This window comes from Neofelis nebulosa, chromosome 12, assembly GCF_028018385.1.
Source record: "Neofelis nebulosa isolate mNeoNeb1 chromosome 12, mNeoNeb1.pri, whole genome shotgun sequence".
In the NCBI taxonomy this organism is placed as follows: Eukaryota; Metazoa; Chordata; class Mammalia; order Carnivora; family Felidae; genus Neofelis; species Neofelis nebulosa.
This window is the reverse complement of record NC_080793.1, coordinates 11,348,194-11,371,678: the sequence shown is the minus strand read 5'-3', so window position 1 is coordinate 11,371,678 and position 23,485 is coordinate 11,348,194. Positions and strand designations below refer to the sequence as shown.

General features: G+C 59.3%; 1 protein-coding gene and 1 long non-coding RNA gene across 4 annotated transcripts in view; both read left to right on the top strand.

Annotated features, from left to right (window-relative positions):
• Positions 1–23,485, top strand: part of NEK6 (NIMA related kinase 6) — an 86,066-nt gene that overhangs the window by 58,796 nt on the left and 3,785 nt on the right. For all 3 annotated transcript variants that reach the window (XM_058694167.1, XM_058694169.1, XM_058694168.1), the window contains exons 6-9: positions 3,248–3,356; positions 3,709–3,816; positions 13,887–13,981; positions 22,051–22,164. In XM_058694167.1, coding sequence (XP_058550150.1) covers positions 3,248–3,356; positions 3,709–3,816; positions 13,887–13,981; positions 22,051–22,164 — 426 coding nt within the window. The remainder of the gene's footprint in view (positions 1–3,247; positions 3,357–3,708; positions 3,817–13,886; positions 13,982–22,050; positions 22,165–23,485) is intronic.
• LOC131491357 (uncharacterized) lies at positions 22,171–23,137 on the top strand. Its single transcript, XR_009251409.1, has 2 exons — positions 22,171–22,845; positions 22,888–23,137. It is a non-coding gene; the product is annotated as an uncharacterized LOC131491357 (long non-coding RNA).

The following is a 23,485-nucleotide window of genomic DNA, read 5'->3' as shown; positions in this document are numbered from 1 at the left end:
GCGCTGGGGACTGAGCAATTGCTCAGCGCTTGCTCTTCTGAAATCTGGCTCCTAGGAATTCGGGCGTCGTCGGGAAGCGGCATTACTTGAGCTGTTATCACCTGCTTTTATATTTTCGTTGACATATTAATGTGTTTGCCGGGATGTTAATCTCCACACAGATCCCTGGTGGGAACAGATGTGCTCTATCATGTCTTAGTTCTTGCTTCTCTCCCCCACCCCCCCACCCCCACCCCGTGTTTCTCCTTCACATGTCGTTCTCTTGCTGAACACACACGCATCCAGCACCCGCTGGGTGCCGAGACCTAGGCGTGGGTGCTGCCCTCAGGGAGCTTGCCTTCTAACAGGAGGGCAGACCCATGAACAAAAAGTCACAAGGCCATGTGAGCAAGCCAAGTTCAGGACCTGTGGGAGCCAGGGAAGGCTTCCTGGAGGAGGTGGCCTGAGCTGAGACCTGAAGGAGACAGCGCAGGGGGGAGGGGGGTGTTGTAGCAGAACAGCTTGCAAGAACCCAGTGGGATGAGCAGTCCAGAGTCCACAAAGTACTGGGTGAGGTGGAGGGAGTGTGGGGGGAGGTGGGGCAATCAGGTCGCCCAGGGCCTCACCATCTGGGCCCAGGATTCGAGACCTTGCCCCAAGGTCAGCAGGGAGCTTCCCGGGACTCATGGTGGGGAGTAGACATGGTTTGTATGGTGTTCTAGAAGAAAGACTAGATGCCCAGCAGAAGGTGGGGTGGGGGGTGGGAGTGGAATCCGTGAACAGGAGGTGGAGGGGAGACAGAGGAAGGGCCCTGGGACGTGGCCCATGGCGAGGGTGCTGCACCCTGAAGCCCCTGCAGACCCAGGCCCCTTGCAGCGTCTCAGTCAGCAGAGCAGGGCTGGAATCAAACAGTCGGGGGTTGGCGACTGGGCAAATCAAACCCCTTGCCCACAAAGCCCGGTTTCCATCTCTGTCCTGGGGGTGCGTGAGGGACTGCGGGGTGGGGGGGGGGGTGCTGGGTGCGGGGCTGGGTGCAGGCTCCTTCCAGGTGAAAGAGAGGAGGGAGGCATGTGGGTGTCCAGCACCTTGTGCCTGGCCTGGGGGGTGGGGTGCCCCCTCCCCAGCTGCCCTCCCCTTCTCCCTGGCCTCCTCAGGGCCCACACCAGCCCAGAGAGATCAAGTTGGTCACATACCCGCTGGGTTTCTGGGGGGCGGCCTCCCGGCCCCATCTCAGGAGCCCTCCCCTCCTGACACGGTACCTCCTCTCTCTCGGTCACAGGGCCCTCCCCCGTGCCTGTTCCTGTTCCCTCTGATGCAGTGCCAGCCGCTTCCCCTGCAGGGCCCTGGCTGGGTGCTGCCCCCAGCAAGCGGGAGAGGCAGGGCGGGAGAGACACCCTCGGTCTGGAGGCAGACACACCTGCTAGACCCTCCTCCCTTGGCGGGAAGGGGGCCTTATGCCTCAGTTTCCCCATCTGTAATACGCTCTTCACAATGCCTGGGACTTGGTAGGAGCTCAGTTTCCCCGAGTGGCCTTTCCCACTCTCTGGCTGCCTCTGGGTACTGAGGGGAACTGGGGACCTTGCCGGGGCCCCAGGCCGGGCTGCACCACAGCCGCCCCATTGGGCTAGCCTGAAGGCTACTGGCCTAGGCCCTGTGTCCCAAGGGCCCGCAGCCTCAGGCCAAGCAGTGCCACCACTGCCACAGCGCCGACGTTATTTATGACGGACAGTGAAGCGGAGAGTTGCCGCCACCCCAAAACCCACCAGAGACTCTGCGCCTTCCCGCTAAATGTCACACGGCGCTTACAGGACGTGACATTTAGAAAAGCACCGTTCGCAGCCGAGCTTAAAAGCTGTAATGAGGATTAACCACCATCACAGCGTAAACAACGCTCCAGCCCAACCCACCACGGAGACCCGGGGTAGCGTGGAGGGGAGTGGGGTCCTGTGCCAGCGGTCTGTGCTGGGAGCCTCGGCAGCTCACCCGGGAGGTCCCTGTCCCAGAATGGAGCCTCGGGAGAGCCTCATGGGGCTTTACTGCCAGGCCAGGGGCTTTCGGCCATGACCGTCCCATTGTCGGAGGTGCCCAGATCAAGTCCCCCCTCTGGCACTCCAGCTGCGTGACCTTGGGCAAGTTCCTGAACCTCTCTGAGCTCAGTCCCTCATCCAGTGGTTACCGGTGTCATTCAGAGTTAATTAGGGTTAAGAGCTTGGCCCTGGGAGGTTGGGGTTGAGCCGTGACTGCCCCTTACCAGCTATTGTGTGGCCCTTGGTTTCCTCGTGTGTAAGATGGGTGCAGTCACCCCTGCTGAGGGCCCAGCACAGTGGCTGCACAAGGCGGGTGCTTACCCGTGTGAGCCCAGGTCCTGTCTTCCGCCACAAACTCCCTTCCCTAGGCCAGGAGCGTGTCCTGGGGCGGCCACTGTCTTCCCTGCACCCGAGCAGCTGCCCGAACAAATGGGCCTATGGCTTCGCCTCTGGCTGCTTTGGAAAAGGTGGTTGTTCTGGAGCGAAAAGCCTCTGAACAAAAACCCAGTACTCAGGTTACCGGTGTGCGTGAGTCATTGCCCCACCCCCCACCCCACCCCTCAGGCCTGGCTCACAGGAGACTCCCCGGAGGGTCATGGGTGAGGACCTCTTCCCCGTGTGCTCCTTCCGGGACCTTTGGTTACCTACGGCTCACTCAGTGCAGCTTGGGTGGCATTTTGGGTTTCGTTCTGTTTTCTGGAGCATTAAATATGTTTTTTCAGGCAATGAAGTAGATTAGTGCCTGGGTTCCCAGGGACAGGGCAGCTGGGATTTAACCACCAGGCATCGGGTACCCCCATTCTGGGCCAAGCTGGGGCGAGGGGCAGACAGAGTCCATGCCTATCTGCTCCAGCAAGGAGCTTCCCCATCAGGCTGTGTGGGAGACGGGCATGTGTCCGGAAAATGCCAGAAAAAGTGTGATTGAGAGAAGCCTTCAAGATGCAGACCAGGCATCCGTTCTGCAAAGTCCTCTAGGACCTTCACTCTGGGCCAGACCTGCTCCACCCACAGGGAGGTCAGCGCTGGGTGGGGGCGGACCGGTGGCCACGGAGGGCCGTCTGGGGCTGAAGTGTAGATGGGAGCACAGCACCCTCTGTTCCAGATGTATTGTTTGTTCAGCAGCCTGACCACCCGCCCCCGTGCCAGGTGCCAGCTACCACTGGGGACAGGACAGGGGCACTGCCCCGTGGCCACCTCCCTTGCGGCCCGTCCCCCAGGCCTGTCTGTCTTCCCCACCGCAGTACTTTAAGAAGCAGAAGCGGCTCATCCCCGAGAGGACGGTGTGGAAGTACTTCGCACAGCTGTGCAGCGCCGTGGAACACATGCACTCTCGCCGGGTGATGCACCGAGGTACGCGTCCACCAGAGCCCGCGGGGTCTGGGCACCGCCACTCCCCCCCAGAGCCCGCGGGTGGGGTGGGGGCGTGCTGGGCACCCCTGGGGCCCAGGAGGCAGCGTTCCCTGCTCTGGGGAGAATGGTCTGGGGACATCCGTGAGGAAGCTGGACCACTTTGTATTCCCCGGACAGGGGCGTGTGAGCATCTTGCCTGGCCTTCGGGGAGTCCGGGAGTCCAGCCCAGGGCCTCGCACGTGCCCATTCTCTGATTCCCCCGAGGACCCGCAAGATGCTCGACACTGTGTCCCGCCCTACCCGCCACCCCCCCAACTTCTGCCCCCACACCAGCTGCCTTCTTCCTCTGTAGACATCAAGCCTGCCAACGTGTTCATCACGGCCACGGGCGTCGTGAAGCTTGGTGACCTCGGCCTGGGTCGCTTCTTCAGCTCCGAGACCACTGCAGCCCACTCCCTAGGTAAGGAGGCCTGTGCACACATCCCAGCAGCGGCTGGCGGTCCTGGGCGACCCTGCGGGGAGATGCGAATGTTCACCCCACAGGGCCTTTGGTCCGTTAACGCAGGAACATACCTTCCTGAGCCCCAGTCTTTACTAACCTCTTCACCACAGTGACCCAAAGCAGGGCGAACTGAGAGGCCTCGGCTGGGGGTCCCCTGCGTCCTCACGCTGCCTCGCCGCCCCTTCCAGGAAAGGACGGCAGAGCCCGTCCGGGACGGCGGTCCCGTCTTTCTCTTTCTCCCATCGTGTTCCGTCCCGTGGATGCCCCACGCTCGGTCCAGTCCTCCTGGTGGGGGACACTGGCGCTCTTTCAGGTTTTGGCTTTTACACGGCAGTTTTGAAGCCCCAGGGACCAGGTTACCAGGGTCTCACCCAGCAGGAGGTGACATTGTCGCTGGACTGTGAAGGGTGCAGCGGAGTTTGTGGTGCAGGGAGCAGGGGACGGGTGAGCCGGAGAGTGGGGTGCGCGGGGCGCCGCAGACGGGGGCGCCTAAGTGCCAGGCTCGCTGGGCCGGTACCGTTCCGAGAGTTGGAGAGCACCTGAGGGCTGGACTTGGGGATACACTTGGGCACGCGTGGGTTTCGGGTTCCGTGAAGCAATGCCAGTTCCGAATCCATACACCGGGTACGTGACTGGGTATGAAACGTGGAATGTTGGAGGATGAGGAGTTTTCATTTGATTAGGAAAGAGAAACCGGGATGCCCCCAGTGGAACACAGACGTGGGGGTCCCCTGTGCGTTACAGCAGGGCATATCCGCATTTAACCAGGGCTGGGTGGGAAGGACGCAGATATGGCAGGGGCATCCTGCTCCCAGCGAGCCTGTCCCTGGTTCTTGGAGGTGGCGTTTGCCGGGGAAGGTGCTCCTGAGGCTTACCTGCCCTGTGAAGGCCGACCCCCTCCCTTGGGAACCACTCTTTTCTCCACGGCCCCAGCCTGTGTGTCCCCCACCCTCTCCCCGAGTGCCTGCGGCATGCTGTGAGTACAGAAAGCAGCTTCTGGTGACAGCGAGGTGTTCTCCCGGAGACACACTCTCCTGGTGGAATCTGTCACTGTTCATACAGGTCCCGATGGCTTAGAGGCTTTCAGGGTAAAGCACACAATCAGGAGAAGTGCACTAAGAGATCAGCAGCTCTGATGTGTGTGTGCGCGTGTGAGTGCGTGTGTCTGAGTGTGTGAGTGTGCATGTGCGTGTGTGTGTGTGTCTGAATGTGGGGTGTGGGCAGGGCTTGAAAGGACGTCCCCTGCGTTTATGACACTTTACTCACACCTCCAATAGCCGGGAGGGTCCACAGGACCCTTCCTTTGTGCAAACGAGGAATCTGGAACCTGGGAGCTTGAGGGATTCTTCTGAGTCACATAGCAGAGCCAGGACTCGAACATGGGCCTCTCCTCCGGAGCCCATGCTTCCTCCAGAAGACCAGGGCTGGGCCGTGGAAGCTGTGCTGGCTCTCCCTCCAGAGCCCCGCAGCCTGCCGTGCCGAGAGGAAGCCTTGTTCCCTGGTCCCCTCAGACCCTTCCTTATGAAAATCAGTGCTTCGGTGAGTTTGGGACTGTTTACCTCTCTGGTTTAAGAGTTTCAAAAGGCCAGACATTCAAGGGCAACTGTCAAAGAGAAGAGTTAAAGCCACTGCCTCTGTCCCCTGTCAGTCAGGTCCCTCCTCTCGGTCCCTCCACGGAGGAGACTGCGCGCTCGTCAGAGCCAGTTAAGATCACATCATTAGGAACGGGCAGAAATACGGGCTCGTCCGACAGTGTGAGTTTATCGACTCGGACTGGTGCACTTATTATATTAATGAGAAGGAATTGGAACTGGGGAAAAGGCTGCTTGCTAGGCCGGGGTCTTCCCGAGGCCTCCGAGCAGCAACCGGGCCCAGTGGTGGATGGAAGGAGCCCTCCTGGGGCCTTGTGCCCGTGTCCAGGGGACGCCAGGGAGCTGAGAGGCCGCAGGGGGCTTGGCGAGGCCCTGCCCCCGGGACCACTCTCAGAACCGAGGGCTGGGCTCCACCGCAAGACGGCACAGAGCTGAAACCCAGGGCCCGAAGTCCCCCCCGACATGGGAGAAAGGCCCCCTCTCCACAGTGCCGGTCTGCCACAGCTAAGTCTCCTGCACAAATTTGCTCCGGCAAGATATCAGACTAATTGCCGTTGCGTCGTGACTCAGAAAGGGACTCGGGGGTCAGGGCTCCTTCACGCCCCGCGCGTGGGTATGAATTATGTATCCGCTGTCCCTGCACACCTACTATGTGGAGATGCTGTGGCGGGAGCCACGTTACCCTGGCAACTGCCTCCTCTCCTGAGGCTGCTGACCCCCTGGCAAGGCTTATGCAAATCGCATCCCCTTCTGCCTCTCCCTCCCCCGGGCCCCTCCCCGCCTCTGTATTTGCTAACACGAGGCTGGCATGAAAGGGCATTAGTCATGCCATGGCCGGGCTGACAGGTGCGGTACCCAGCGGTGGCAGAGCGGCTGCCTCGGTGTCAGGAATAGGAGCCGTAATTAGAGCGCGGAACAGAATGAGCGTCAGACGAATTACCAGGCAGCAGATCATATTTGTCAGGAAGGATTGCATACATAAAAATTAAGTGACAGTACACGCCGGCGTAATGAAAGAAAAATGAAAGATTTGCCCATACACAGCTCACAAGCTACGAGCAAGTGTCTGGCTCCGAGCAACGGCGGCAGCTGCAAGACAAATTGTAGGGCTGGGAGAGCAGGCCCTGCTTGTTCGGCGGCAGTGACAGGGCGGCCGCAGGCTGGGATCAGGGGTGGGCAGGGAGGCAGCCTGTGCCCAGGGCGCGTGCCGGGCCTCAGCCACCTCGCAGGTCCGAGTGGGGGCAGCCCAGACAGGTACAGTGGTCAGGGCACGCTGGCTTTCCCAGGCTGTCAACCCCTGGCCTGACCACAGGGCAGAACTTCCTTCCTTCTCCCTTCTCCTGGCCGACCGCCCTGGCCCAGGGCTGGGTGCTGGAGATGGGATCCCGCAGCCTTCCCTGCTCTCAGGAGGCCCCCAGACACAGCCAGTCCCAGGGTGGTGTGGGAAAGGGCAGGCAAAACTGTCCCCTGAGGGCCCCTGTGTACGGGCTGGGTGCCGGTCTCTTGTCTCTAAACTGTGCCCTGACCAGCCCTGGGGGGGTCCGGGGCCGTGCCCGATCCTCCCAGGGCTGCCCCTTTGCTTCCGTTTTCTGTAGTCACCGACCTCACCGAAGACGTGAGTTAACAAAGAAGACAAGGCTTAAAAGATGTCTGAAACGTGTGGCTTTTTAAAAAGTCATCCCAAACGAGGTTTATTATCTCCATTTGACAAATGAGGAAACTGAGGCCCAGAGGGAGGGATACCACATCCCTGTAGTCACCCGGCCCACAGGGACTAGAGCTCCTTGAGGTGTCCGCTCCTCTCCAGGCACAGCCACAGCATCCTGGGAAACGGGCTTGAGTCCAGATGAGCTTTCTGGGTGCCCAGCCACTCAGAGGAGAAGCTCATCTACCCTCCCGGCAGGGCTGCAGGCAGGGAGGATGGCCTCTGGTCCTTGCCACGCTGACAGTCCCGTGAGCGTGCCCACGCTTGGCACCAGGTAGGCCCTGGGGAACAGCTGCTGAGTGGGCACACGGACCTCACAGCCAAGCGCCCTTGGGGACCCCGCTTCATGTAGATACGTCCCCTGGGCCACCTCCTGCCCGTTCCAGCAGCCAGGACGCTTGGGAGTAACTGGCCTAGAAAACCTGCTTCGGCAGGTACATCTGGTTTCTGAACTCTGATCTGGTGGAGGTCCCAGGGAGATCACACCTGGCTGGCAAGGGGCACCTGGCTTGTCTGCCACACCCTGGCATTTTTCAGGGCACAGACTGTTCCTGGTTGAGCTGACACCAGAGAGGGAAGGATAGGGTCTCAAGAGGACAGCACAGGAAGACGGGATCCTGGCTGGGAAGCAAACTGCAGCTCACCTGTTTGTCCGCTCATTCACCTGGCCGGCTCTGTGCCAGGCCGGCCCCAGGGCCACTCACCAGGAAGGCCCCTGCTCTCTGGAACTTACAGCCTGGGGGCGGGACGGGGGGCAGGTTGCGGAATCCACTTAGAGTCTCCCCCGTCCTAGTGCAGTTCTAATAATTGTACCCCGGGTGTTACGGGCGACAGTGCTGCAGCCTCCCTGGGGGAGGGGAGCATCCCCGTCCATTAACAAAGGAGGAAGCCCGGGTGCCGCCAGGTGAGCACCTTCGCGGTGCCCGCGGGGTGCTCCAGCCAGAGCCCGAAGCGCGGCCGCCCGCCTTCCCATCCGACACCCCCGGGCCATCTTGGGTGAGACCCTAACACCTGGATAACAGGGTGCTGCACAGAGTGGCAGCCTATGTGGCTGCCCAAAGATCCAGTGTCGCGGGGAGCAGGGACAGTCTGGAGAGGCCTCGAATGCCAGGCTGAGGACCTGGCCTTTCTCCCTTGGGGGGATAAGAAGCCAGCCAGGCATGGGGGGCAGGGGCCCCCGCCTTGGGGCAGAGGAAGGGTGGGAATAGGCAGGACAGGGAGGGCCAAGCCAGTCGGTGGGTGGAGGGGAGGGGAGCACTCTCAGGATGTGGGGGCCTGGTTGGATGTTGGGGGTGGGGAGGGAGTTTCACAAGACAGGTCACAGTGAGATGGAAATGTGGGTCACAGGGCCCAGCCCGGAGGGAGCCAGCCACTCCTTGGGTTCCGGAATCTGGTCCTCACTCCCTCCTGTGTTCTTCCCCCACTCGCTCACTTGCTCGCTCGCTTTGCCCCCTCCCCCGCCCTCCTGGCTGCATTCCACCTCTCCCTCTTGGGGCCCGAGGGGGCCTCCCAGAGCCCCTCCACCTGCACCTGTGGGTCAGTTGTCCTGTCCCCATTTTCCAGAGAGAGAAGCCAAGGCTCCACGAGGTGGAGCGGAGGCCTCCGGGGACCCTCAAGTGCAACCCCTCTGTTGCACCACTGGGGAAACTGAGGCTGGGAGAGAGAATTTCAGTTCCTTCCTGCTGAGGGGTTGAAGCGCGTGCCGCCTCGAGTCCATGCGGTCCCCACCTCTGCCGCCACGATTGCACACGGGGTCCCAGCCCCCAGCCAACACCTGGCGGGTGGGTGTCGGGCGGGGACCCCCATTTCTCCAGCCATTTTCAAAACTGCCGATTGGGGAAGAAGTGCAGCCCACAGACACCAGCGTCTCCTTCATGTGAAATCTTTGCCTTTTTCATATCTAATGAACACGTTTCAAACATGGCAAGCATCTCCAGACGCAGCAAAGTTTGTTTTGACAGGAGTGGCGCATCTCTGGGATGCGGCCCCTTTAATCAGCCTCCGCTTTGAGGTCCCACGTTCTCCTCTGATATCCACCCGGTTTGAAATCCGGGAGTTCTAGGCAAAGACGCGGGGAAGGTCGGGGGTTTGTTAGGCTCCTGTTTCATACGCCAGCTCCGTCCCCCACTGCGAGGAGTGAGGGCGGGGGCTGGCTGGGATCTGGCGGGGCTGGGGCTCCAATGGGAAGGCTGCTGGAAGGGGGCTTGGGCCCGCCTGAGTGTCTCCGGGTCTGCGCTGCTGCTTTGCTGGCAGTGACCAGGGGCCCCTGGGGCAGGACTGGGGACCCAGTCGGCTGTGGCCTTCAGGGCCCCTCCTCTTGTTGGCTTCTCCCAATCTTCCCCAGAATCACCGCTCCCTTGGGGCTTGAGGATGCATCCTCCAGGGCCAGCCGCAAGCTTGGGATTTCTTTGAAGTGTCTCATTTTATCTTTAAAACTCATGCAAGTTGTGCATTATGCTTCGTTACGTTTGAGTATCTGTTGTCAGTATAGAAAGCAAGTCTTACAGACTTACTCCCAGGAAAAGCTGACAAAACAGGAAGAGTTGCTGTGTTCACCCGGCGCAAGCTGAGCACCCCAACTTTAAGGCTCACAGGTGGGGTCAAGAGATCTGGAGAATCGGCCCAGGGGTGGGGGCACGAGGACCCAGTGCCCAGCGGGGACAGGCCAGATTTCCCTAAGTTAACACTTCGTAAGCTTGGTTGCTCCGCAGGTGTCTTGGCATCTGAAAGCATGACCATGGGGGGGGGGGGGCAGCCCCCCAGACCGTGACATGTGTCAGCATCTCCCCGGAGCTAGAGAGAGATGCTGTGTCCCGAGCACTGGCCCCAGAGACTCTGATCCCATAGGTCTGGGGATGGGCCGGGGTCCACATTTTTAACAGGTTTCTACAAGTGATTTAGCTGCAGCTCCTGGTCACTCCAGCCTTTCTCTGTGTCCTTCTAGACACTTTTGGGGACTGGAAACTCACTGCTTCCTGATGGGCCCACTCCTGGGAGGGCCCAGCACAACATCAAGGCTCAGTTAACACTGGATGCAGGACAGATGAATGGGTGGACTGATGGATAGATGAACAGACCGTAGATAGACTGATGGATGGGTAGGTAAGCAGACAATAGATGGGTGATGATGGATGGATGGATGGATGGATGGATGGATGGATGGATGGACGGACGGACAGGCAGATGGATAGAATCTGCAGCACTGGCATCTTAGAAGAAAGTTCACGTTCATCTGAGTGTTTGGCTTTCCCCCGCACTGTGGAAACAGGTAAAAGCAAAAGGAGCCATGGAGAGGTTGAAGGTTGGGTGCAGCATGGGGGAGAAGTGGTGCTCCCTGACCTTTCTTTCCCCACGTTCCCCAAGGCCTTCACCACAGGCAGGCCCGAGGAGGGAGAAAGTGGTGACAGAAAAGAGGGACAACCCAGAAGTCCAGGCCTCACCGAGCAGCTAGCTTTCCCTGGCTGGGGGAGAGGCAGCTTACCTGGACAGCATGTGCAAAGGCACAGAGGTGAACCAAAGAGCAGGTAGGGTTGGGCTGGGGTGGCAGTATGAGGGTCTCAAGCAGGGGCCGGGCACTCGAAGTCTTCTCTTTCAGGTGGGCCTGCCATGCTGCAGGGCATCTGTCCCAAGTTGCTCCCATAGAGGCCCAGGTGGGTCTAAGATGAGCAGAGGACAGGACTGAGGGTGGCGAGAGGCGTCGGGACCAGCCTGTGCTCGCAGCGCCCAGGGCCTGGGCCAGGAGTAGGGGTGAAATGTGGCCAGCAGTGGACACTGCTGTCCCCCGCTGAGGGACAGGGCCCCTGACCTCCATCCACAGCCTTCCTGGTGCCAGAGTCCCTTACCGTCTGGTCTGAGAGCTGGTCATCCATATTTGCCCATTCATTTTGCTCCCTCGTGACCAGAATATACAAGAGGTTGCATATAGGACGCCGTCTCTCCAACATGCATTTAAGTGATGGCTGCTGCCCTTGCTGAGGACTGCTGCCATCAAAGGGTGTTGGTGTCCACATACGGCACCAACCAGTAGGCTCCTCCACGGCAGTACATTAAACAGGCGGTACATTAGGCTGCAAGAAAAAGGTGTTAACAGTGACGACGCGGGGACGGATTCATTGACTCTGTGAGTAGGCACTTAGAAGATGCCCCCCGGGGCCTGGTCCTGCACAGGGCACCGGGACCCTTTGGTTAACAAGGTCCTGCCCCAGGGCGCTCAAGCCCAGAGCAGGGCTTCCCATCACTGTTCACAGCCTTTACAAGTTGGCCATGGTGAGTCCTCATCCGTCTCTAATGACTTGAGAAAATGCTAGAAGGTAATCAAGTTTTCAAACAGCTAAACTTTTCAATGTAAAGGACCGTCCTTGAGTTTGAGATTGTGAGTTCTTCCACTTATTCTAGTGTTAAACCGCCTTCTCTTTTTATAATAATAGTGCCACTAACTGGCAGTTGGGGTTTTGTACTTTTAAAACCACCTTACCTGGCAAAATCAAAGTTGCCCCAGGAAGTCTTTGGCCCACGAGTTTCTGAAGCCTGGGCCCCTGCTTTAGGGCGCCTGTCGTTTTCCAGCTCACTGAAAGGCCTGTTCTCCCTCAGGGTCGTGCATGTTTCGTGACGCAGGACATCCTTCCATTGCAGGTCACAAGCCACACGTCAGGCTCAGCCTCTGCTGAGCTGGACTCCGGCTCCCTTTTTTTTTTTTTTTTTTTTTTTTTAAAGTTTATTTATTTTTGAGAGAGAGAGAGAGCATAAACGGGGCGGGGTGGGGAGGGGCAGAGAGAGAGGGAGACACAGATCCAAAGCAGGCTCCAGGCTCCGAGCTTCCGCACAGAGCCCGACGCGGGGCTCGAACTCACAAACTGTGAGATCATGACCTGAGCTGAAGTCGGACGCTTAACCGACTGAGCCACCCAGGCGCCCCTGGACTCCGGCTCCTTACACAGACTCTGGCTGGAGCAGCAGCAGCCACCATCATGTCCAGGTGGCATCTGCAGGCCAGTGGAAATGTTCTCTGTGTAGCAACCTTTAAGGTCTGAACGCAAAGCATCCAGGACAGTCATCCTCCGAATGGACTGGGATCAGAGTCTCAGACCACAGATCTGTTTACAAATCCTGACTCTGGGCCCCTCCTCCGCCCCGCCAAAGCAGCCCCTCTGCTGCAGTTTGCATGCCTCTGGTGATGAGGAGCTCACCTCCTCTCAGGAAACCCTCTCATCTTTGTACAATTAATTCCGCATCGTCAAGGGTGTGCCCCCTCTGCTTTTTAACTGAATTCTCACCTATGTACATATCCTGTTCTTGATAAAAATGGAATCAGCGCATGCCCTTCTGTCATGGTTGCTTTCACTCAACACCGTGTCTGCGAGATCGACCAGTTTCGTGGCTCCTGTTTGTTGATGTTTACTGTTCCATTGTGTGAACAGGCCACATGAGCAATTTATCCATTCTAGCGTCGATTGGCTTTTGTTTCTAGTTTCTGGCTATCGTGAATAAAAGCCACTTTGCACATTCTTGATCATGGCTCTTGATGGACAGAAGCACTCATTTTTCTTGGACATTGACCTGGGAACAGACCTGGCAGGTTATGGGATCAGCAGCGTTTTCAGCTCGATAGATGGTTTTCCCAGGTGGGTGTACTATTTTTTTGTCCCCATCGGCAATACGTGAGGGTTCCAGTTGCCCCCCCCCCCCCACATCATCAGGCTTGGTTTATATCTGTCTTTTTAACTTTAACTTCAGGTGGATGGATGGTGGTAATTTGCTGTGCTTTTAATCTGTGTTGCCTTGATGAGTCATGAGAAAAATATCATTTCATGTGCTTATTGGCCACTTGGAAATTCTCTTTTGTGAAGTGCCCTTTCAAGTCTTTGGCTAACTTGAGAGAGGGGATTGTTTGTCTTTTACTTACTGAATTATAGATGCTTTAAAATATTCTGTGTATGGGGCCGTTGTTGGGTATGTGTATGGAAGGACTGTTTTCTTCCAGCCTGCAGCTTGCCTTGACTCTCTAAATGGTCTTTTGGGGAACTGAAGTCCGTAATTTTAGTGAAGTCCAATTTATCAGTCTTTTCTTTTATGGTTACTATCTTTTCTGTCCTCGGTTTGATTTAAGACATCTTGGCCAACCCCAAGTCTGGACATGCCGTTTGGTGCCAGCCAAGGGTAGTGGCTAAGAGCTCACTTCCTGGAGCCTAAAGATCTGTGTTTGAACCGTAGTCCTGCCGCTTTTCTGAGCCTCCATTTCCCCATCTGTAAAGTGGGTATGCCTCCTTGGGGGACTGTTAGGAACACGAATGTTAGGTCAGCATTAACAGGTTTTTTGGGGTTTTTTTTTTTCCTTCCCACTGTTGAGAAAACTGGACTCTTCTAGGATTCAAGCACTCACCCTAAAGGACATTTGATCAATTGCTTCCCAGAGCCTGGCCACTGCATCCCACACCCCCGGGCCCTTGGCAGAAACACTGTCCCCAACTGCCCAGTCCCCAGGCTGATTCTCAGGTGTGAGGAGGTCCCTGTCCCCAGGGGCTTTAGCACCCTACCCAGTGTGGGAGCTCCGGTCCTGTCCAGCATCTCCTCTGGCTGAGGGGGGACAGGCGGAGAGTGAGAGGGAGCTGCCCAGGCACCCAGGGAGACCAAGGCTGGATCTCTCCCCAGCCTCCACACCTTCCCCTCCCCCTTACGTCCTTCCCCGCACAGAGCATAAGCACCCACCCCTCTTCCGTCTTCCTGTGTTGCAGTGGGGACGCCGTACTACATGTCACCGGAGAGGATCCACGAGAATGGCTACAACTTCAAGTCCGACATCTGGTCTCTGGGCTGTTTGCTGTATGAGGTGAGTGTCTGCCTCACGGCTCAGCGGCATTCAGGGAGGCATGCATGTCAGGGACCCAGCCGGGGCAGGGCTCCCCCGACCAGCTCAAGGTGGGAACCCAGGGATGTACGGTGTCCACCTGTGACATGGGCACCATCTGGGTCCTGTCCTTCACCCCACTCAGCCCATCGTCTGCCTGATTAACACCGTTGGGCTGGAGGACATTGTTAGATGTGTGACCAGTGGCAGACCGGGTTCCATGCCACCCTTGGGCAGCTCAGAGGGAGACAGACTAGAAACAGAGTCCAGTGTCTGCCTGTGGCACAGGCAGGGGGTCTGGTTGCCCCAGTTTCCCTGGTAACCAGGGTGCTCCTGTCCACTATTTGACATTCACCCATGCCTCAGGCTTCTGTTGGGGACAGAAGGGGTCAGCTCTGGCCCATGCTTCTGAAGCCCTCGCCACAGAGGGTGTCCACACTCTCCCGGGCTCAGCAGTATGGGTCTCACTAAAGACCACTGTTCCCTCCCGTGAGCCATGAAATGGAGCCACCAAATGGCCACTTCCAGATGTGGTGGTCAATGTGGATGGAAGGACGGGAATATTTCTGAGTCTTGGCAGGCTCAGACATGAGACGCCACGAACAAACAGAAGCTCCCGCTCATTCTGGCCAGCCACCCTTGGGGGTCTGGGAGCACAAGCCATTCTTAGCCATGAAGCTGTTGCAGCCACCAGTGGGAGGGCAGGGAGCCTGAGCCCTCCCGTGTCTTCACGCTGGCAGCCACACCCTCCAGCACCCTGGCCCTGGCCCCGTCGTGCTGGGCAGCTCTGGGATTCTGTGCATCCTGCTGAGCCCGCCTCTCCATCTGTAAAATGGGAATAGTACCCATCCTGCACCGTCACCGTCCAGATAAATGCAACAACAGATGTGAAAAGCTTTGACAATCCTCCAAGGGCCATGAGACCAGAAAGCACGGTTTGCTTTCAAAATTGGAACCTTGATTATTTTTCTGCTTTCCCCGGAGCTGACTTGAGCACATGTGGGGTCTGGCTCAGAAGTGAGAAGCTGAAGAAGCCCCTTATCACGCTGACGTGGCCCGTGACCGCCAGGGCGGCGACGCTCAAGGTAGCAGCCAGGGGCCACCGGGAGTGTGTGGGTGTCACGGAGACTGGTTTCTTGGCTTCCTTGGGACTTTTGCCTCTGGGAATTGACCTCACAGTCCTTGGGCGTGAACTTAAGGAAAAAGCTGCCCACTGCTGATCCACGTGGGGACCGTGGTTGCCTCTGTGGTCGGGGCCTTTGGCAGTAGGGTCCCCCCCTCCCCACGTTACTGATTGAGACTCTGAGGTCAAAACTGATCCCTTTGCAAGGTTGAAACTTCACAGCAACTCAAATGCTTTTAAGAGCAGACATTTCATTTTAAATAAGCAACCTAGTGGTTAAAGAGGAAGCCAGGTGGCATTTGTGCCTGGGACCCCCTTCTCCCGGAGGTCAGCAGTGTGGGCCACCCACAGTGTCATCTTGAAGGTCTGAGGGGGAGTCGGACCCTGACTGTCAGAGATGGGGAGCAGACCTGCTTTCCGGGACCCCACAGGGCATCTGTGGTGGGAGGAACTCTTTTAATGGCCACCGAACGGAGCAGCCGGGGTGCGGTGGTGCCCACCTGGTGGCCGCAGTGGATCAGGGAGCGCAGGGCAGTTCCTGGCCCCCTCAGGCGGAAGAGGGCTGCGTTCTGTATCCTTCCCCGTCCCTGTCTCCCTCCACAGCCCTGCTGCCGTGGGGTTTGGGAGTCAGAGTGGTTGAGCAGGGGGGTGGGCGGTGACCTTGGGAAGGACAGTGGGTGCGGGAGGGAATGTGGAGGGGAATTGGCGTCTTTAGCAACAAGAGAAAAGAGATGAAAGTTGGAACTCTCCTCAGCAAGGATGACAGGAAAGGAAAGAAACCCGCTTTTACTGGGTGCCCCACGTGCCTGCACATTCGTAATAGCCCCAGAGGGCTTGTTCGGTTGCGTTTTGCCTACAGTGAATGAAAGCCAGGTGGGCAAAGCTCCGGAGTCTCAGAATCTCTGGCACCGGTATCTGCCTCCCAAGATGAATCATGACTTCGGGGTCTCTCCAGCCATCTCTCCAAGTACAGTCTCTTCTTCAGGTGAACACCAGGGCCACCAGGGCTAAGGCCAGTGACAAAGCCAAGCCCACCCTCCCTGGGCTCCGTGCTCCTGTACCCACAGCCCTGCCCCCCTGCCCCTCTGAGGAGGGGGTTCCAGCCCCCCACTAACCGGGCGTCGTCCACCCCGGGGTCAGTCTTCAGGGGGCCGGACTGCCGCTCCCGGTCTCCCCAGGACCAGGCAGATGCCCTCCGCGTAGCAGGGGGCAGGGCGTGCGAGTTTGAATCCGACTGTGCGCGCGCGTGCACGCAGCTAACTCACGTGGCTGCGGTAATTTGGGTGAGAGCGCACAGGATCCTGGTGTCGGGCCACTTTGGGCAGAAGGACCTGCGTTCAGAGCTCAGCTGCCCCCTCACCCCATGAAGGCCCTGGGGCAAGTCAGCGTCTCCTTCCAGGAGCTTCCGTCGCCCCAGTACAAAATGGGGTCACACCGTCCCTTGCTGTGAGGCACCAACAGAGCGTGGCTCAGAGAAAGCCCTCTGGCAATGGCAGGCAGGTCACTGAAATTCATTATCCCCCGCCCCTGTCCCCCCCCGCCCCCCCCTGCTGCCCGGAGCTGCTGACCCAGTGCAGGCCGATCAATTGGCATCTACCCCATAACTGGCCACGTTTCCCTTTTTGCTTTGGCCAGCAGGAAACCAGAGTGCAGCTTGGCCCCCTTTTCCATGGAGGACTCAGCTTTGTCCCCCTGCCCTCATGGATATCGTCCCTGGTCCAGATGGTTTGGTCCTCTTATTTTTCCATTCCGGGCTTGGGATTTCCGTAAGCCGCTCCCTGCCTCTGTGAACCCCGAGGGTCTGCAAACATGAACAGACAGACACGCTGGCCACCGACCAGGGTGTGAGCCCAGGGTGGGTGCGGCAGGCAGCAGGCTCATCTCCCCGGGGCCAGAGGGTGGCAGCTGGCTCCCTGTGCTTGTGCCAAGCCCCGGGCACAGAGCCGCCCTGCTCCCTGCCCGAGCCTTTGTCTCGGCTTCTGGAGGCCGATGCCCACCCAGGCCTGCCACACTCGGCCCGTGGGTTCCCGGTAGGCGGTCCTCTGGGTCTCGGCGGCACCTAAACATGCGTCTAACAAGGCAGCGTCCGTGTTCGTGGCTCACCAGCACCAGCCTCTCGTTCGGCTGAGCTGATTTACGTGTCGGCAGCATGGGGGGCCGCACAGCTGGCAGCCAGGGAGGGACGTGTTGGCAGTGGGAGGTCAATGAAATCAGTCAATTCCTTCGGGCATTGACATCCTTGGGGACAGCAGGCACTGATCTAAGGACCTGGGCCTCCCACAGAAGAGGGCTAGTGTGGCTGATGTGGCCAGCCGTGGCCAGCCTCTCGGAGGATGTCAGGCGGCAGGGGCTCTGCTGCGGGCCACCACCCCTCTCCCCACACCCCCGGCCCCGTGGGGAGCGGATATTTTCCCAGCAGACAGGGAGGGAGATGCATCTGTGCCCAGGGCTTGGTAATTGGGAGGAAACATCCCGCAGACACGGCTGGAGCTCCCGCTAAGCAGCCTGTGGTGGGTTCCAGGAGCGCCGGCGAGAGGAGCTGTCACAGAGGCTCCGCGCCCACGCAGCCCCTCCAGACCACATCTGAAGATTCGGCGTGGCTCCTGAGGGACACACCTGAGCCCGGTGGGGGCAGGGGATGCATGAGGTCTGGGGCGATAGCACAGAGAGAGAGAAAACCTGCCCGATGCGGCCAGGCCTGCCCTTCCGGGAGCCCCAGCATGGACTGGAAGTCTCAAAAGCCCCCCGTGTGAGTTTCCTCTGGCTGCTGTAACAGGTTATCACGAAGTCGAAAACAACATTATCCGCTTACCGTTCTGGGGGCCGGAAATCCAGAATCGATTTCAGTGGACAGCACGTGTTGGTGAGGCTGGTTCCTTCTCCGGGTTCTAGGGAGAGCCCATTTCCTTGCCTTTTCCATGGAGAATAGGTGACCTGCATTCCTTGGCTCGTGACCCCCTCCTCATAGCACTCTGGCGACACGTCTCCTCTGCAGTCAAATCCCCCTCGGCCTCCCTCATGTAAGGACACTTGTGGTTACATTTAGGACCCACTTGGACCAACCAGAAGAACCTGCCATCTGGGGCAGTTAATTCGATCACATCTGCTGACTCCCTTTTGGAATTTAAGGTAACACGTTCACAGGCTTCAAGGATTAAGAGACAGACGTTTCTGGGAGCCTTTATTCAGCCCACCATGCCCCTTTCACGGCATCCCCATATCCAGGGAGGAACTCCTGAGGTCACTTTAAGATGCTGATGTTGACCCGTGGCTAGTGAGGAGCTGCCACAAAGCACCGGCTTGTGTCCCCCAGGAGTGGGCGCAAACTGGGATCTGTCTTGAAGAGGTCAGCACCAGGAGAAACCGGCCAATTGGCTCAGCAGCGGGGAGCCCCGCCAGGCCAGCGCCGCCCGGGACGTCGGGGTCAATCGGGGATATCACGCTAGGCCAGTCCCAGCCTGGCTCTGTGCGAGGAAACTGAGGCTCGGAGAAGTGGAGAGACTTCCCAGGGTCACACAGCAGGAAAGTGGCCAGGATGGGCGCTTGTCCCCAGGCTGCCTGTCAGAGCCCACTCCCCTGTGGACAGGAGCCAGGCCCTGGCCACGCAGGACGGGCAGGCCTTCTGGAGTAGGCGCCCCTGGTGGAGAAAGGGACCCGGGCCTCTGCCCAGAGCCCCTGGGAGACGAAAGACCAGGTTGTGAGGAGCCAGGAGCCCCAAGTGACTTCAGCAGCCTCCCCTCTGTCCCAGAGATGCTGGGGCTTGGCCTTGTTAGAAGGCCCGGGGCTTTGTTTTCACTACAGTCCGGCGGACTGCCCGGGCTCTGCGGAATTTATTTATTTACACGAGAGCTCAGCTCTGAAGCACGAGCTGAAGGAATTGGCTCATCCGGTGCCAGCCTCAGGATCTTCGGTGGGGGACCTTCTCACAGCAGCCTCAAGGGACTGAGACCCAGCAAGAAAGCAGTGGGGGAAACAGACTAAGAATCAGCCACCCCTGGCGCAGAGGCGCGTTTGGAATCATGGCTTGACCCAGAGCGTGGTCCGGCTGCCCTTTACCTTGTGGCAGAACAGGGCTGCAGACCGCTTGGTGATTGGCCTCTGGGAGACAATAGGTGACAAGATAGGCGTCGGAGGCCCCGACAGAGCAGGAGTCAAAGGCAGTTGCCCTTCTTCCTGTGACATCTCAGATCCCACACCAGTCTCTCCGAGCTCCCCCGGCGGGGGCTAGTGCCGGCACTCTCCCGGGTCCCCGGTCATGTGTCATCCCGATAACGCCACAGAGGGACAGTTCTGCATTTGAGGAGCAGCGCTGAGAGCCACGGCTCCAGCAGCCCTGACAGACAGCCAGGATCGGCCCCAAACGGCGATTCCTCCTCCGCGTCGCCCGTGCAGACGTGGGTGGTCGCCGGTGCGAGGATCTCGTCGTTCGGGGTAATCGTTCTAATCCCAGCCTCTCGGGCAGCCCGAGGTTCCTTCACAGCCCAGTGCCCTGATCCGGGTGGAAGGCCCAGGGCCCGCAGCTGGAGGGGCAGCGGGGGGGGGATGTCGCTGCCACTAGAATCTGCCTGTGTGGATGGAGAAGCCGCTGTCAGCGGGGAGGCCGGGGGGAGGGCTTCCTTGGTGGAGCTGCTGCCGACCCCGGTCAGGCCTGTGTGGGAGGGTGCCGGAAAGGAGGCAGGGGTGCGCTGAAGGCCACCAATTTCTGGGGCCCTTTTGGACTCCTAAACAGCAAGGTTTTGGGGCGCCTGGGTGGCTCAGTCGGTTGAGCGTCCGACTTCGGCTGAGGTCACGATCTCGCGGTCCGTGAGTTCGAGCCCCGCGTCGGGCTCTGTGCTGACAGCTCAGAGCCTGGAGCCTGTTTCAGATTCTGTGTCTCCCTCTCTCTGACCCTCCCCTGTTCATGCTCTGTCTCTCTCTGTCTCAAAAATAAATAAACGTTAAACAGCAAGGTTTGTGCAGATCAGGTTGGCTCGTCGAAGGGCTTCGCCAGCCTCCCAGCTCCGACACATGGAAAGCCAGGGCCTGTGTTAGTGGACCAACATTTTAAATGTCCTTTCTACTCTGAACAGAAACACTTTCCAGGAAAATCTGTCTTAATCATCTAGCCACGACTCGCGGGGCACACAGATCACCCCGAGTGACCGCCCCGGAGCCTCAGCTGCTCTCCGCTGTGGCAACAGATGTCCTTTTGAAGCTGCCCAATTAACCCTTTGCACCCGAGGCTCTCATTTTAACTATTGGAAACGCATCACCCGAGCGATGCCGTTTTGCACACTCAGTGGTAAAGCCAGCTCCCCGTCAGGCTGGCGGAGCCCGCGGCGGGCAGGGCCTCCACGTACACAGCCTTCCCTGCCGAGGACCAGGGCCACTCCCCGCAGCCCTCCTCAGGGCGGGTCGGAGTCCCTGGTCACGGGAGGAGGGGTGAGGCCGGCCCTGAACGTCCACCTGAAAGCTCGAGCGTGGCCCAGGCACCTGGCCAGACGCCTGGACCGGGGTCAGAGGAAACCAGAGTCTCCAGGTCACGCTCGGCTGCTTCCCCAAAGGCCGTGTGTCAACCCAAGGGTGCTGCCTGGGTCTGAAGCCCCCTGGGCCCTCCTGAAGGAGGCCGGCCCTGCCCTGGGGGCCACCGGACCTGTTCACGGGGGTGCACAGAGGATGGGGGGGCAGACCGGGACACTAAAGCTAGCGGGCACCCATAAACCCAGCACCTGTGGGCTCCCTCCTGCCCTGAGATCGCGCTTGCTGGCCTGTCCTCCGGGGCCCGAGGACAAGTGAGGAGTCCTCGGGTAGCCCCAGTGCCCCGGCCAAGGAGTCTGCACAGAGTGGCCTTGGCAGCCCGGCTCCTCGAAAGGAACCGAGGCCAAACGGACGGGCGGGCACAATTACCCAAGGGCACTTCATCAGCGGGAGGCGTCGGGCCGTCTCTCGGCGGCAGGCGACAGTGAGTGGGAGTGACAAGAAGCACTTGAATCCCATCGTGGATTAATCAGCAGACGGGGCCGGCGGGCACTGCGCTGGGCCGCCACGCGGCTGCCTGACGGAGCCACCCGTAGCTCCCACGTACCCCCTCTGAAGACACCCCGCCAGTAGTGCCCTGAACGGTCGGGGTGGGCAGTCCGGGAAGCCTCAGCTCCTGGCGCCTCTGGTGCCAGCCACGCCTCACCACAGCCCTGTGCGTGGAGCGTCTTTGCGTTTTATGGACGAAGAGACCAGAGGGCAGAAGACAGAAGACGCAGCAGGCAGAGCGCAGGGCCGGGCACTTGCTCCCACCTCGGAGCTTCTGCCCAGCGGAGGGTCCCGGGCCCCTGCCGTCGGTGGCCGGCGGCCAGCCTTCTTCCTCCCGCCCCTCCTCCCTGATGATGTCTGGGCGTCCAGCTTCCAAAGAGAACCCTGAACTTGCAGCTAGCGAAATAGCCAGAATGCAAACCAAGACCTTACCTCCCCACCACCCCCAACACGCTAGTCCTCAGGTAAGTAATTCCCTAAATGTACTCCTCGGACATCCTCCCACGGGTGTCTTTGGAATTGCTTCTTAGAAGTAGAAGACAGGGTACCAGAGCGGGCCTGCCGGGCCCCGATCCCGGTGAGCAGAGCCTCTTTCCGTCTGCCGGCGCGGCACGCACGGCCAAAACTCAGGCCTTGGGAGCTGAGGTGTGAGGCGGGGTGTGCCTGCGCGCGGCTGGCCCCGCCTCGTTGCCCTTCGGGTTTTGTCACTGAAACCTTGTGCCGCTTGCTTTGCTTATAAGACAAGGATCACGTTAAAACTGCTGCTTTCTACTGAATCCCAGCTTCGTCGGGGTTGTGAAGCCAGCCTGCCCGACAGTCGCAGCAAGGACCAGAGAAGGACCGTACGGCCATCCGGAGCGGTCCCTTTTGTCCCCGGACCTCAGGGCTGCAAACTCATGCCTCTCACCCTCTCCCCTTGCAGATGGCAGCTCTCCAGAGCCCCTTCTACGGAGATAAAATGAATCTCTTCTCCCTCTGCCAGAAGATCGAGCAATGTGACTACCCACCTCTCCCTGGAGAACATTACTCTGAGAAGGTGGGTTTGCTGTCACCAGACCTGGGGACTCCGATGGCCAGCAGTGGCTCACGAGCAGAGGCGTCTTGTGGGGTTGAGCGGGGGTTCACCTCGCCGGGTGGACATTTCTGGGAAAGCGACTCAGTGAGGGGGCAAAGTAGATTAGTTTTACGGGAGAGGTTCCACAGACACCAGTGTGGGCCCCCAGCAGCAGTCTGTGGCCTTCCCACCGGCACCGAATCCAGCAGGAGCTGGCCGGGGAGGCCCCGTGGGCACACTTCTGCCCATTTGGCTCCCAACCCGGTGCCTGAGTGGGACGCTCGCTGCTGCGGGTCGCGGAGACGGGCTCCACGTGGTGTCGGACAACAGGAACCAGATGCGGAGGCGGGAGGCGGCGGCGCCTTGGCTTGCCCCGTAGCCCGGCCGGCCGGCCGGCTGCTACTCCGCTCCCACGACCGGAAGCCACGGCAAGCGGACTGGTCTCCCTACTGTCACAGACCTGAGTCACACCTTGGGTTCTTACCGTCAGCGTTCTGCTCTGGGTCCAGACGGACAGGTCTGGCATTGGGTCGTGCCAGCTGCTGGCTGAGCGTCCCCTTCCTCAGGTCCGTCTTCTTGAAAATAGGGCTAAGATTTCACCTTTGTGAATCAAATGTGAAGGTGAAATGGCAGGTTTACGACACAGCCTGGCTGAGGGCGGATGTGACAGATGGCTGAGGCTGATGTGAGGGTGTGAGGGCTGAGACGGATGTGTTCACTTGCACGCTCCCTTCACCGTCCTCGGGTGGGTCCCTTCTGAGTCTCCGTTTCCTCGTCTGTAACGTGGCGATGATCCTAGACTCCACCTCACAGGGTCGGCGTACGGATGAGGGTAATGCACGTGATGCGCTCAGTTTAGCACCAGGTTAACACTGACTGGAAGCTACTGTCACGGTAACAGCCCACGTTTATGACTTACCCGTTGAGTCGTCCCCGCTCCCCAACTCCCATTTTACTGAGGAAACCGAGACACGGATAGGTTAAAGTAACTTTCCCAAGGTCACGTAACTTGCGAGCGGTGGAGGCAGGATTTGAACCCAGAGACTCCGCCCCCAACCACTGTGCCAGCGTGTCTTGATGGCACATGTCTCCGGTACCCAGGTGTCCAGCTGGGATGAGGCGCCACCTGTGCAGCTCGCTGCGATCCCCATCCCGAAGGTTCTGAAAGGAGCAGCCCTGGTCTCCCAGGGGCTTGAGCTGCAGGGACCAGGGCTCCCAACGTGCTTGAACCCCATGTCCAGGCAGGCCAGCCAAAAGGGTCGTCAGCCACCCTTCTCTTGGCAGCCTTCATACTTAAGGCTGT